The following is a 13,669-nucleotide window of genomic DNA, read 5'->3' on the forward strand; positions in this document are numbered from 1 at the left end:
AATGCGCTTTTCTGTGGTTTCATAAGAGATTGTACTACTAATAGGGAATACATCTCAATGTTTATGCCATAAGGTGTAAAGTTACTGTCATATGGTTTTGGGGGAAGTACATATGTACATCAAGTATTTTTATTATTAAAAGTTGTTGATAACACTCTGCCCTACCATATGGATATTTTTTGTTTGGGGAGATTCTGGGGTTCAAACATGCTAGAAGTGTGCATTCTGTTGATAATGTCACCTTAGCTCTGCACTCTGCAGCTTGTGGTCACTTGTGTCAGCTTGCTTTCAAATCTCCTTTTTCTCTGAATGGTTATGTCACACTCAGTACCATAGTTTTTATACTCTAATTTTCCTGCCATTGAAAACGAAATAGTTAGGGGTTGGGGATTTAGCTCAGTGGTAGCAAGTGCAAGGCCCTGAGTTTGGTCCCCAGCTCCGGAAAAAAAAAAAAGAAAGAAAAAAGAAAAAAGAAGAAAACAAAACAAAAGAAAAAAAAAACGAAATAGTTTAGCAAACCTTTAATTCCAGTACTCAGGAGGCAGAGGCAGCCAGATCTTTCTAAAGTCAAGGTTAGCCTGGTCTACATAGAGAGTTCTAGGACAGCTAGGTCTACACAGAGAAACCCTGTCTTGAAAAACAAAACAAAACACCAGAAACAAAACAAAAAGAGATTAGGTGTAGTTACTGGGTACTATAACCTCAGGACTCTGGAGGCTGAGATACGGGAGTCAAGATTTTGAGGTCAGTTGGGCTACCTAATGAGACCATATCTCATTTAAAAAACAATAACAAAACAGACCCCAAAGCTGGGCAGAGGCTCATACCTATAATCTCAGCCAATCAGAAGGCAGAGGAAGGTAGATTAGCGTGAGTTTGTGGCCAACTTGGTCTGTATGAGCAAGTTCTAGGGCAGCCTAGGTTACAAAGGGAAATCTTCTCTCAAACAGCAATAAATAAATAAACCTCCAAACAAAACTGTATACTACCAACAAAGAACAAAGACCTGAATTTTGAACTTTTATTTATAAAAGTTCACCATGTAGCCTAATTAGCCAAGTTCCATTCTCAAATATGTGGGGGTTTGTTATGGGTTTTTGTGGGTTTGTTGTTACTGTTGTTTTCTAGTTTCTTTTTTTTTTTTTTTGGTTCTTTTTTTCGGAGCTGGGGACCGAACCCAGGGCCTTGCGCTTCCTAGGTAAGCGCTCTACCACTGAGCTAAATCCCCAGCCCCTGTTTTCTAGTTTCTTACTGTGAGTAAGAAACTCTTACTTGAAGAGGCTGAAAACGCTCTACCTGCGTAGAGAAGGACGGACGAGTGCACTTATGGTTCCTTCCTTGGTCCTTGAGACAGTTGCAATTAATGAGTTTTTTCTCTTTTCAGTTGTTAAGGAGAATTCCCTTTCCAGAAGGGTCCAAATAGCTGTAGAGAGTAGGATGAGCCATAAAGTAGACCTAAAGAGTCTGTTGCCGAATGAATTCAGTACAGCAGACTCGTTTATTCTAGGCTCTCCTGCTGTAGCCTGTGCTACACGCTGTTGGAGAGCCTGCTGTCCTAGGTGTCCACGGACAGTGAGTGTCTCTGCTGGGTGAAGAATAGAGCCACACAAGGTTGCAGCACCGGAAGTGGTAGGCTTTGCAAATTTTTTTTTTTTTTTTTGGTTCTTTTTTTCGGAGCTGGGGACCGAACCCAGGGCCTTGCGCTTCCTAAGCAATCGCTCTACCACTGAGCTAAATCCCCAACCCCCCCCCCTTTTTTTTTTTTTTTTGGTTCTTTTTTTTCCGGAGCTGGGGACCGAACCCAGGGCCTTGCACTTCCTAGGTAAGTGCACTACCACTGAGCTAAATCCCCAGGCCCAGGCTTTTCGATTTTTTTTGTGCCCCTTGTACACATTCTTAGCCTTGTCCCTGTGCCTGGGAGGTCAGGCGGAGAGAGGAAGTGACTTGGTGAAGTATGTAAGCTTCCTGTATTTTTCACAGCTTGCATCCCTCGCTGTCCTGCTGGGCCTACAAACAGTTACAGGGTTAGAGACAGGCAAGCCACCCAGGGCACTGGGATTCAGAGATTGAAACAGCTTTCTGATTGCCACTGTCCTGCCTGCCTAAGACCTAGTTGAAGGTGGCCTTGAAATGAGTCACTTGTGAGGCAGTCTCTAGCCTTGAAAAGGAAGTTTGGGGCATGAATGAAATAAATTCTAGGAAAGGCAGGGGCAGGTTAATCTCTGAGTTCAAGGACAGCCAGGGCGACACAGAAAAACAGCACTTTGGAAAAACCAACAAACAAAAATGCATATATACACCAGGCACTGGAGGTGTAGCTCAGTGGCAGAACATCCATAGGAAAGGCCTGGGTTTGTTTCTCAGGGCTGAGAAAAGTGACGTAAAAGAAAGTCTATTCCTTACCGAGAAAACCTGCTCATGGGTAGCGCTGGCCTGGCCTGGGCGAGAGCACAGGTTGGATTTCTAGCACTGCAAAAAGAAATGTTAGGACGGGACTGATTTAATAGTTGTTTACATTTGTTTACTGTAAATGTTTTCCTAATATTCTATGAAGGACTGAAGAAGTCTCATTCTTGTTCTGTAGTTGAGCAAAGGAGTTCAACTAGCAGGTTCTTAGGAGAAAGCAAGCCTTCTTTCCATCCTGTTAGCTGCGAGGAATAGAAAGCTGATGCACTCACCCTTACTCCGCCTCGTCCCACCCCACCCCAACCCCTTCTGTTGAAGTCAGATCTTGATGCTTCCCTTTGAAATATTTCGTGCATAGCTAAGTCCACTTGGAGCTAACGCGATTGCTGTGAGTCTTCATCTCCCTCTTGGGGAGGGCAGGTAAGCTGAGTGATCTGGAGTTGAAGGTGTGTCGCTCTCACTTAAAGTGCGTGCATGTAAACAGGGTCTCACCTTGTGGCTCTGGCTGTTCTAGAATTCACTATGAAATCCAAGGCCTCATAGGGACTCACTGCTTCCTGCTGCCTGGGGGTAAAGGTGTGCCCCACACTCAGCCCGTCTGCTTACTCTTACACTGATAATGCAAATGTGAGTTCTGAAAAGGGGACAGAGCTATCCAGTTACACAGAAGTACACTGAAGACCTGAGGAGAACTTAACATACCTGGCCTTGCGCTAGAGCAGTCATCTCTTATATCTCTTCCATTGTAGTAGTAACCGGTGGCTGGGGTGTTCTCTGCAGTGGAAATGGTAAGAACTAGCATATTTATCTTATTCTGACTTGCCTTGTGTTCTTTTTCCTTAAAGATATTCAGGAGTCAGTTGTTCACTGTAGTAATGTCTGTGTCCACCAGGTGGCAGGACTGCTGTACTTAAATGTCCCTTTGCTTCTATGTGAGTCTTAGGATAACTTCTTTTATAATAATTAAGGGACCACCATGGCCTTTTTTTTAAAAAAAAAAAAATCATACTCTATTGTGCTGGGAATTGAACCCAGAACCTTTTGCACACTACTGAGCAACATGTCCAATCTCACTGTTACACTTTAGAAATGTTAGGCATTCTCAATTTTAAGCCACGACAGAAATTACTGTAGTGTTCCTTTTGCAGTACCTAGGGTCACTGCAAATCACGATTTTTTTTTTTTAAACTCCATTAAGACCATAAGCTTTGTCCCGAACCTACCTCATGGTGTGAGCCTACCACTCTTTGTAGACTATTCAGGATCACGGGGTCTGAATCTCTGCAGTGTCAGGGAGAGGGAAGGAGGAATTGAGGTCACCATAGTAGTTTTCATCTGTGTTCTTTCTCTTTTGCCATTGGAGGCAAGTGTGGAGGTCAGAGGAGAGCCTGCTGCAGGCGACACTCTGCTTCTACCGCGTGGACCCTGGGACGGCAGCGGGCGCTCCTTCTGTCTCTGAGCCGCCTTGCTAGACCCTTTTGATTAACTAGAACCCACACGTTGCTGTAGGGAAGCGTTGATGTGGCGCATTCTGGGGCCAGATGCTGCTATAGAGCTGTTGCCACAAGTTCAAAGCCAGCCTCGACTTTGTTGCAAGCAATAGATGGAGGCACAACTTGGATTGGATCCTGATCCTTTGTGAACACAGCCAACCTGTGCTGCCTCTGCCTTTTGGGGCCGATACCATCGGCGTTGACTTAGCAAACTGTCCTGCCTTGGTTGGATTTCAAGGGTAATGGCTAAAACTCTTGTCTGTTGACTGGTACAGAGCAGATTCTGTCATGGGTGTCAAGGCTCCACATGTTAATGCACATCACAGCCTCAGACCCCTGTAGATCACCACCATGACTGCCTGACCGTAGCTGCCACGGTCGGCTTCATCAGAGGCAGCCTGGTCTGTGTAGTGAGGCCTCCCTCAGACAGGCAACACAGGAGCTGTGGTAGCTAGCCCTCTTGTTTGTTTTTTAAATTACAAAATACTATGTATATGTACATATGTGTGTGTATGTGTATGTAAGTGTGTATGTTGTTTGTGTCATGTATGTGGGGATTACAGCAGAGACTAGAAGAGGGAACCAGATTCCCACTGTCCCCAAGTTGGAGTTACAGGTAGTTGTTAGCCAAGAATCAAACTCGGGTCCTCCAGAAGTCTCTTGGTACTCTTTCTTTTTCTTTTTTTTTTTTCTTTCTTTTTTTTTTTTTTCCCGGAACCTGGGACCGAACCCAGGGCCTTGCGCTTGCTAGGCAAGTGCTCTACCACTGAGCTAAATCCCCAACCCCGTCTCTTGGTACTCTTAACTGCTGAGCCATCTCTCTAGTCTGTCCTATTTTCTTTTACACTAAAAAAGTTCCTACACCCTGGAGATGGAATTTGAAGCAGGACTTTTAAAATGTTCATAGTCTCATGGTGTGCACATAGGTTGGTATTTGTGTCTCTCCATCTGGTCGTTCCTCTGGGGGATTTAGATGCACACTAGGGCTTTATTCTATGTTGCATTTCTTTATTTCCACGTGAGCACGATAGGTTTCGAAGGAGCCAGCTCTGGTGAGTATAGTCTTGCTGTGCTCAGGCTGATTACTGACTGGCCGCCTCTGTTTTTCAGTGGACGAGTACATCGCTATTGCCAAAGAGAAGCACGGGTACAACATGGAGCAGGTAAGGTTCATTCTCTGCTGTAGAAAGCAGAGCTTGCCGCCGACCTGGTCAGTGTGCCTGTGCCAGCCTTATTGAGTGGGCAGGCGTAAGGGATGCTAACTAGTCGTTGTCTTGTTGGAATGCGAGATTGCTTCTCATCCTGTTGTGTAATGTCTTACGATCCCTTAAGGTATCTGACTGACTGTATAATGGTTTATGGTCACTGTATGCTCAGACTTGTTGCTCACAACATCCAGCTGACTGGCTAGGTTGAGGTAGAGGTCTAGCATTGCCACTCTTGGACGAGCATCCCATAGCTGAATTCACAGCTTTTTCTTCTACTGCAGGCACCTTTGTACGATAGTGACCTCTGGAACAAGTTTACCGTCTAGCTGTCAGCCATAGTCTCCGTCGTGGCTGTTTAGCTATTCTTCCCTCCCTGTCATAGCATGAGGAACACTGTCAGCCCATCTCCGGGCAAGGGTCCTGTAAAACACCTTAAGGTGAAAGTACTTGAGTCTGTGATGGGAGGGAGAACCACACACAAACTCACTTCTAGAGCTGGCTTCTCAGTGAGCTGAAACAACAAGTTCCCTCTTCCAGGAGGGTTGGAAGCCCCTGCGGTATAACAACTGCAGCACATCTGCCCTGCGCACACTTAAGTCTGTGGGCCTGGTGGTGGTGCCATGTGGCTTTAATCCGAGCAGCACTTGGGAAGCTGAAGCAGGTGATCTCTGAATTTGAAGCCAACCTGGTCTACAGAGTGAGTTCTAGGAGAGCCAGGGCTACACAGAGAAAAACAAAAACAAACAAACAAAACACATGGAGAGGCCTGAAGCTTTGGTTGTTTCCCCTCCACAGACAGGCAGTGGCTGTCTCTCCCTTACTGCAGCTGCACATTTATTCCTGCAGCAGCTCGTGTGTGGCTTGTGAGCACTAGGGCACACAAACATACCCTGTTTGCCATGTTGGGAGTCTGAACACGTGACCTGTGACCTGTGACTGATTGTTATCCAAGGGCAGGTAAAGAAGCCAGTGGTCATTGTTGCTGACCCTCCCTGTTGACTTCGCTCCCAGCTGAAGTCACGTTCTGGGAGTAAAGGGCCAGTGCCCTCCCTATTGCTCTCTGCAGTTTTCTCTTCTGAGAGGCAGACACTGAAGATTAAGGCAGTCAAAGGGAGCAGCATGCGAGGAGAAAATTAGAAAGTTTCTGTGTATGCCCAGAGAAAGAAATAGGCACAGAAAAGCTCTAGAAAGTCACACCTCATGCTGACCCTTGGAGCATAGACAATATAAAAAGGGCCAGAAAAGGGAACTGCACCTCAGGAAAAGCAAGCATCTGACCAGCAAGCTATTGCATGGTTAAATCTGGATGACCAGTTTTCTTTTGTTTGTTTGTTTTTAAGTTTTAGTTATTTATTTTAAATATGTGAATACACTGTCACTGTCTTCAGACACCAGAAGAGGGCATCGGATTCCATTACAGATGGTTGTGAGCCACATGTGGTTGCTGGGAACTGAACACCAGACTTGTGGAAGAGCCTTCAGTGCTCTTAACCACTGAGCTGTCTCCTCAGTCCCTAGATGCCCAGTTTTTAACAGAGAACACACAAAGCGTACCCCACAGCCAGAAGTTATGGCCACTGAAGGGAAACCTCTGTGAGCTTTCCTGGGCAGGTGAACTTGTGTGTGCACCGAGTCAAAGCAAGGCTTCCACCTGAGTGAGCATAGCCGGCAGGAGTTCGCAGGGGCTGCTTTCAGAAGCAAGGACTTGCTGGTTTCAACTTGTTGCTGTGATGACAACGACCTGACCAACAGCTGAGGAGCTTCCTGCTTGCTTTCCAGCTGCTTGACCGTCCACAGGCCCCCTCCCTAAGAGTCCCTACATATAACCTGGAATTGGGGAGGGGGTGCCTGTCAGTCTCGAAACTTAGGAACTTCTGAGACTTCTGAGTTGTATTTATCTTGAGTCTCAAGAAGGCTTCCTCTAGTATAGAGGTTTTTATTTTTTAATTTTGAGAAATTGATATACAAGAATTAAACCAACAGAAACTATTCCTCAAAAATACCTAATGTCAGATCTGCCACTTACGCACGCACGCACGCACGCACTCTGGGAGCAGAGATTGAGTAAATTGGTGCTAGGGACTAATTCCAGAATCTTGAACATGCCAGGCAAGTGATCCATCACTGAACTAAATCCCCACTATTTACCCCAAGATTTTAGTTAACTTACTAATTCTCAGAAGGGCCATTTTGAGTAGGCAGATCATTGCATTTGAACATAGGACAATTTGTTTTATTGTCTGTGGTACTGGAGGTAGGGGACCAGGATATCTTGTATGCTTAAAGAAGTATTCTACTACTGAACTATACTCCCAGCGCAGGAAAAGGCAAACTTTCTGAGTGTTATGGGGGAGGGGATGAACAAGGGTGAAGAAGACCCTGTGGGACGTCCTCAGGGAGAACAATGTAAGTGTTAGGGAGCTTTGGGAGAAGATAGAAGGAATCAGGAGAGGTTTCGAAGGGGAAATAAGTGGACAGACCCTCCTAAATTAATGTCATCTAAAAATAGCTCAATGTACTTCATATTGATGAGCTTACCCATGCCAAGATTCAGAATGAAGTACACAAAAGCCAAAGATGTTCAGAGCCTGCCCCACACATGGCCCATACATATACAGCCACCCAATTAGACAAGATGGATGAAGCAAAGAAGTGCAGGCCGACAGGAGCCGGATGTAGATCTCTCCTGAGAGACACAGCCAGAATATGTAAAATACATTGGCGAATGCCTGCAGCAAACCACTGAACTTAGAATGGGACCCCCGTTGAAGGAATCAGAGAAAGGACTGGAAGAGCTTGAAGGGGCTTGAGACCCCATATGAACAACAATGCCAACCAACCAGAGCTTCTAGGGACTAAGCCACTACCTAAAGACTATACATGGGCTGACCCTGGACTCTGACCTCATAGGTAGCAATGAATATCCTAGTAAGAGCACCAGTGGAAGGGGAAGCCCTGGGTCCTGCTAAGACTGAACCCCCAGTGAATGTGATTGTTGTGGGAGGGTGGTAATGGGGGGAGGATGGGGTGGGGAGCACCCATATAGAAGGGGGGAGGGGCTAGGGGGATGTTGGTCCGGAAACTGGGAAAGGGAATAACAATCGAAATGTAAATAAGAAATACTCAAGTAATAAAGATGGAGAAAAAAAAGCCAAAGGTGAAAGTAAAAAGCCATTGATGACCTGCAGGGGTCACCAATAAAGTGACCAGATTCGTTATCGGGATCTTTAGAGTTCCATAGATGGTGCCGTGATGGGAAAGGGACCAACAAACCACCTGACAGCTGTCAACCAAGGAGTGTCTGCTTAGGTTGTCAGTCAGCTGAGCAGTGGATCCTGGGCTTACTCTGTATGTACAGAGAATGGGAGAGAGAGAGGTTTCCACACTGGACAACTGGTCTGTGGCTCTGTGAGTAAGGGTATCACCGCCAAACCTGATGACTGAGTCCATTCCTCAAGTCCATGAGCTAGAAGGAGAGCATCCACCCATGCCAGCTATCCTCTGTCACACGCATGGGCGCTTTGACATTGGCGCACATAAGCACACACGTAGGTGCAGTCAAGCACACAAACTTTTAAAGTTTTAAACTAAGACATTAACAGATTTAAAAGAATAATAAAGGACTCACCATGGGTTCTGCATTAAATCTGTTTGCCCTTCAAGAGTGCTATGGGAGAAATGAAAGGACACTGGACAGCAGGTTAGGCCCAGATGAGAGAGTTAGACCAGAGTCAGGTAACAATTTAAGACAGGCACAGCGGAGGGGATCATCTGAGAGCTCAGTGGCGGTGGCACTGCATTTCCATGTAGCCTAATGACTCCTCTAAGGCACTAGCTTGCCTTTCTTTGCTGATGTATGACCATAGATAGAATCCTCCGGTGTCCACAACCGAAAGAGGTGAGGTGGCTGTTTAAGAAGCTAAATTTTTTTTATTTTGTTGAAACTGCTCTCCTATAATATAAATTCCAGTGTAAATCTTACAACTTTAGAGTGTTTAATGTAATCCCTGTGGCAACCAGAAAGAATAGCTAGAAACCTGTGATCCCACCACTGCGGGACTAAGGCAGGAGAATTGAGTTTGAAGTAAGCATGGGCTTCATAGGGAGACCATATCTTGAAGGACAAAAATGTCTGTTTTCCACATATTTGAGACTGACTGAGAGAAGTCAGAATACAGGCTGCTGGGCCTGGGACGGAGGTGTTGGAGGATGAGCGTTGCTACTGACCAGGCACCGTGCTTCTTTCACAGACGGTGAGTGCTGAGCATGGGCACACATGCCGTGCGTGCGTGCGTGCGTGCAAGCGTGCATGTGTGCACTCAGCACCATCAGCACCATCGAGCTGTATGCTAAAAAGTGCTTGGGGTGATAGACTAGATGTCCCTCTGATCACAGAACCTGGAGCTCTACGGCGCGTGCGGCAGAGTCTCCCCGCTGTCTGTTGTCAGCACATGGTGCCTGTTTGCTCTTTCACCCCCATTTTAATGTTTGACTCATGTGGTCTAAAGTCTCACCTATACCATTCTCCCAGGCTCTTGGGATGCTCTTTTGGCATAAGCATAACATCGAGAAATCACTGGCCGACTTGCCCAACTTCACCCCCTTTCCCGATGAGTGGACGGTAGAAGACAAAGTCTTATTTGAGCAAGCCTTTAGTTTCCATGGGAAGACTTTTCATAGAATCCAGCAAATGGTAAGTGGGGGTTTGTTGTTCTGTTGCTGCTGCTGCTGCTGCCGCTGTTTTATTTCTGCTTCTTATACTATACGTGAGACAGTTATCATCAACTTTAAACTCATTTGTTTATGTGCGTGTGCGTCTTTGTCTGCAGTGTGCCTGGTGCTTACAGAGACTAGAAGAGAGTGAGTATCAGATCTGGAGCAGGAGTTCCAAACATCTGCGAGCTGCCATGTGGGCACTGGGAATTGAACCCATGGCCTTTGAGCCATGTCTCTAGCCCCAAGTATTTCCTTTTGAATAAAATCCCCTTTAGAAAAAGCAGCTTACTAAATTGCTTTTAAAAAATCTACTCTGTAGCTCAGCAATTCCAGTGCAGAGTGAAGCTGTGCTGGTCCAAGTCTGTAAGCTCTGCCTCCACAGCCCACTCCACAAACCCACACCCACCACCCTCTCCACCCCATAGCTGGTCCTCAGAAGGTTATGTCAACAGGCAGGATTTTGATTGCTTTTGAAGGAACATCATCACAGTCCTTGTCTGTATGTGTGCTTTTTTGGTTGGATGGGTTTTGGTTTTTTGAGACAAGGTTTTTCTGTGTAACCCTGACTGACCTACAACTCACCGTATAGACCGGGTCCTTGAACTCACAGAGATTTTCCTGCCTTTGCCTCCCGAGTGCTAGAATTAAGGGTGTGCGCCACCATACTTGGCTATATTTTTTACTGTCTAGAAAGTATTGATAAACTCCACTTTAAAGTTCACTGGTGCTTGCATTAAATGTTTACGTGAATTTGTAAAGATTAAATCTAGGCGCTGGAGAGCTAGCTAGGGGTAGGAGAGTTGTCCTAACTCTGGTCATGGAAACTAAATTCAAATCCTAGAACCCACAGAACAGTTCAGGCATTTTGTACACATAAGTGCAGCTCCAGTGGGGCGGGGGTGGGGTGGGTAGGTAGGGTTCGGGGTGGCAACAGATTTGCTGGTGCTTGCTAGTTTTCAGGCTAGCAAACAAACAAAAACCCCAAAACCCAAACAGTGGTATTTGAAGGCAGAGGCAGATGGAGCTCTTTCTTCAAGACCAGCCTAGTCTACAGTTTGAGTTCTAGGACAGCCAGAGCTATACAAATTCAAAAAATTAAAAAAGAAGATGTATTATTTTGAAAAATAAATAAAAAGTTATTTTTGTAGTTCAAACTTAATGAATTTTTTTCATTTTTGGTGATTGATAAAGCGCATAAAAACACTCAATATTGAAAGCACAAAATCCAAGGTGAAGCTCTACAGCTTTGCTTCTGAATGGCCTCTTTAACTGCATAGGAGTTCATTGAGTTGTATGATCTTTGGGTCCAGTTAATTTTGGTGTATGATTTCTTTCTTTTTTTTTTTCCAACTTTTTTATAATAAAGTTAATGTTTTAAAAAGGAAAACGCATTTTGTTGGTTTTCCGTCTCTGTTTTAAATGATCTTATGAACTGTATCTTCAGCACTCTTGACTGCCAAACGCTAGCTTCACTCTGCACCAACTTGATTTCCGCATTTAGCTTCCCGATAAATCCATAGCCAGCTTGGTGAAGTTTTACTACTCTTGGAAGAAAACCAGAACTAAAACCAGTGTGATGGACCGTCACGCTCGGAAACAAAAGCGTGAGCGAGAAGAAAGGTAAGCGCGCTCCTGCAGTGTCACCTGACCACCTGTGTGTCTAAGGGCCGGGGACAGAGGGGAAAGGGCTGTGACTCAAGGCTCTGCAGTTGCCTTGGCCTGAGAGGCAGTGGACATGAAAGTCCCTGGGTGGTTCTTGATTTTCAGTCAGTGAGATGTAACATGTTCCTTCCTCCCCTGAAGCCGACACCTCTGATAAGGAGGGTGCTGCTTCATGGGTCAGAATCTGCTGAGTGTGGGAAAAGAGTCGTGTAGCACGTGTTCACGGTTAGCCTGCTTTGAAGAGAAGACAGTGGATTTTGTTCACCTTGTTTAAACAGCTCAAGAAGAGGTCAGACGCGGCAGCAGGGGCTTGAGAGAGAGAATTTGCCAGGTCAGGAATCCGAGGGAGAGCTGGTACTGCTCACTGTACTTCCTGTTTGTCATTCACCCCCTGACCCCACCCCATGGAATGGCCTTGGCTCACCCCTCAGCTCACCTGACCTAGAAATCCCTCATGAGTATTTGCCTGGAAGGAAGCTTGTCTCCTGGCTGATCTAGATCCTGTCAAGTTGGAAACGAGTGCTGACCAGCACTGCCCTACTCCCCTAACCATGTGTCTCGTGATGGAGATGCTAGAGAATCGGTTCATAGTCTCTTAGAGGGGTATTGGTTTGTTGTCGCTGTTGGTTTTGTGTGCACCCCACCCCCTCGGAACTCGCATATTGCTGGTACTCTACCATTGAGTCAGCCTCCCAGTCCTGGTATTCACTTTACGGATAACTCTTTAGGCTTCAGGAAGGAAGGGTGTGGTGTGTCTTATTTCTTGCTTCCTCGGCTTAACATGTAGCAGAGATGAGTGAAGATGGCTGTAACCCCACACTTGGTGAGGCCGAGGGTCAGCTCTGAGGGCTCTGCTGGGCAGGTTGTTCAGGGCGAGTCAGATGCTTGGTTCTCAGAAGGCAGGCTTCTGTGTTAGAGTGACAGGGGTGTATGTGTCCTTTAAAAATGTAGGCTCTCCGGGTTTTCTGTAATACATTCCAGGGGCTCTCAAAGTAACTCTGGCTGTCCTGGAACTCACTATGTAGAGCAGGCAGGCCTCAAACTCACTGACATCCATCTGCCTACCACTGTCTTTCTAGTGCTAGGGTTAAAGGCATGTGCCGTTACGCCTGGCTCCGCACTCTTTTGATCAATGCTTTTATCGTCTTTATCTCAGGCCTTGTTTGGTTATGCATTGGAGTCGTTGCTGCGGGCAGATGTGCTCTGCTAAGTAATAGTCAGGGTTGAATGGAGCAGGCTGGGGCCTGTCGACCTGACTCTGACATGCACAGCCAGCGCGGTGACACTCGATGCCCGGGGGCTCCTCTGTGCATTACTGCATTGGTCCTGAGAAGTGTTGTCCCCCTGCTCCCTCTCCTCAGGACCTTTACCCTGTTAGGATACAGTCTTCCCAGCACTTCAGTACAGGGCCGTGAGAGTAGCACGTAAGTGGTCACTGACCTCCCATACGATGTCTGTAAAATCAGTGGCTAGGACTCTGGGCAAAATTTCTCAGATCTCCAGAGCAGCGGTTCTCAACCTAGATCAAACCTCTGTCTCCAAAAAAGATTTATATTAGCATCATAACAATTACATTTATGAAGTAGCAATGAAAATTTTATTATGGTTGAGGGTCACCCCAACATGGAGAACTGTATTTAAGGGGTTGTAACACTAGGAGAGTTGAGAACCACTGGACCAAAAAAACTACCAAGTTGGAATTCTATATAAAAATGTATATAAATGAAGCAGTCTGTAGATGTACAGAGCAATTTTAGAGGGCACTTGTAGTTTTCGTGTGGACTGAAGTAACACAGAAAAACCTTCCCGTCCCTGGTCTTTTCTTCCAGTGAGGACGAACTGGAAGAACCAAACGGCAGTAATCCCGTCGACATCGACATCGACCCAAACAGAGAAAGCAAAAAGGAGGTATTTCCCTCGCCAGTATTCGTGGGCAGTAGATGCCAGTACTAGTTCTGTCCATGAAGGACTCCTCAGCTCCTTCGGGTGTGACTGCCATGGTTCAGGGGCTGCTCAGCGGTGTGAAGTGAGCAGGGGCTGTGGTCACTTGGACCACAGAGGCATCTCTGCTCTCTGTCCAGTAGTGGCAGGGATGGTTGCTTTAAGCTTGGAAAAACAAAAGACTAAGTGTAACACTGTAGCAATGTTACATGATTTTTATACAAAAATAGACAGTGGAGGTCA

The 13,669-nt window shown here is 46.0% G+C and overlaps 1 protein-coding gene across 1 annotated transcript in view; it reads left to right on the forward strand.

The window, feature by feature from the left end:
• Nucleotides 1–13,669, forward strand: part of Rcor1 (REST corepressor 1) — a 78,845-nt gene that overhangs the window by 50,359 nt on the left and 14,817 nt on the right. Inside the window, 4 exon segments of the mRNA NM_001415131.1 lie at nucleotides 5,010–5,062; nucleotides 9,639–9,800; nucleotides 11,325–11,443; nucleotides 13,315–13,393. Of these exon segments, the coding sequence (NP_001402060.1) occupies nucleotides 5,010–5,062; nucleotides 9,639–9,800; nucleotides 11,325–11,443; nucleotides 13,315–13,393 (413 nt within the window).

Source organism: Rattus norvegicus, chromosome 6, assembly GCF_021556685.1.
Source record: "Rattus norvegicus strain SHRSP/BbbUtx chromosome 6, alternate assembly SHRSP_T2T, whole genome shotgun sequence".
Taxonomy (NCBI): Eukaryota; Metazoa; Chordata; class Mammalia; order Rodentia; family Muridae; genus Rattus; species Rattus norvegicus.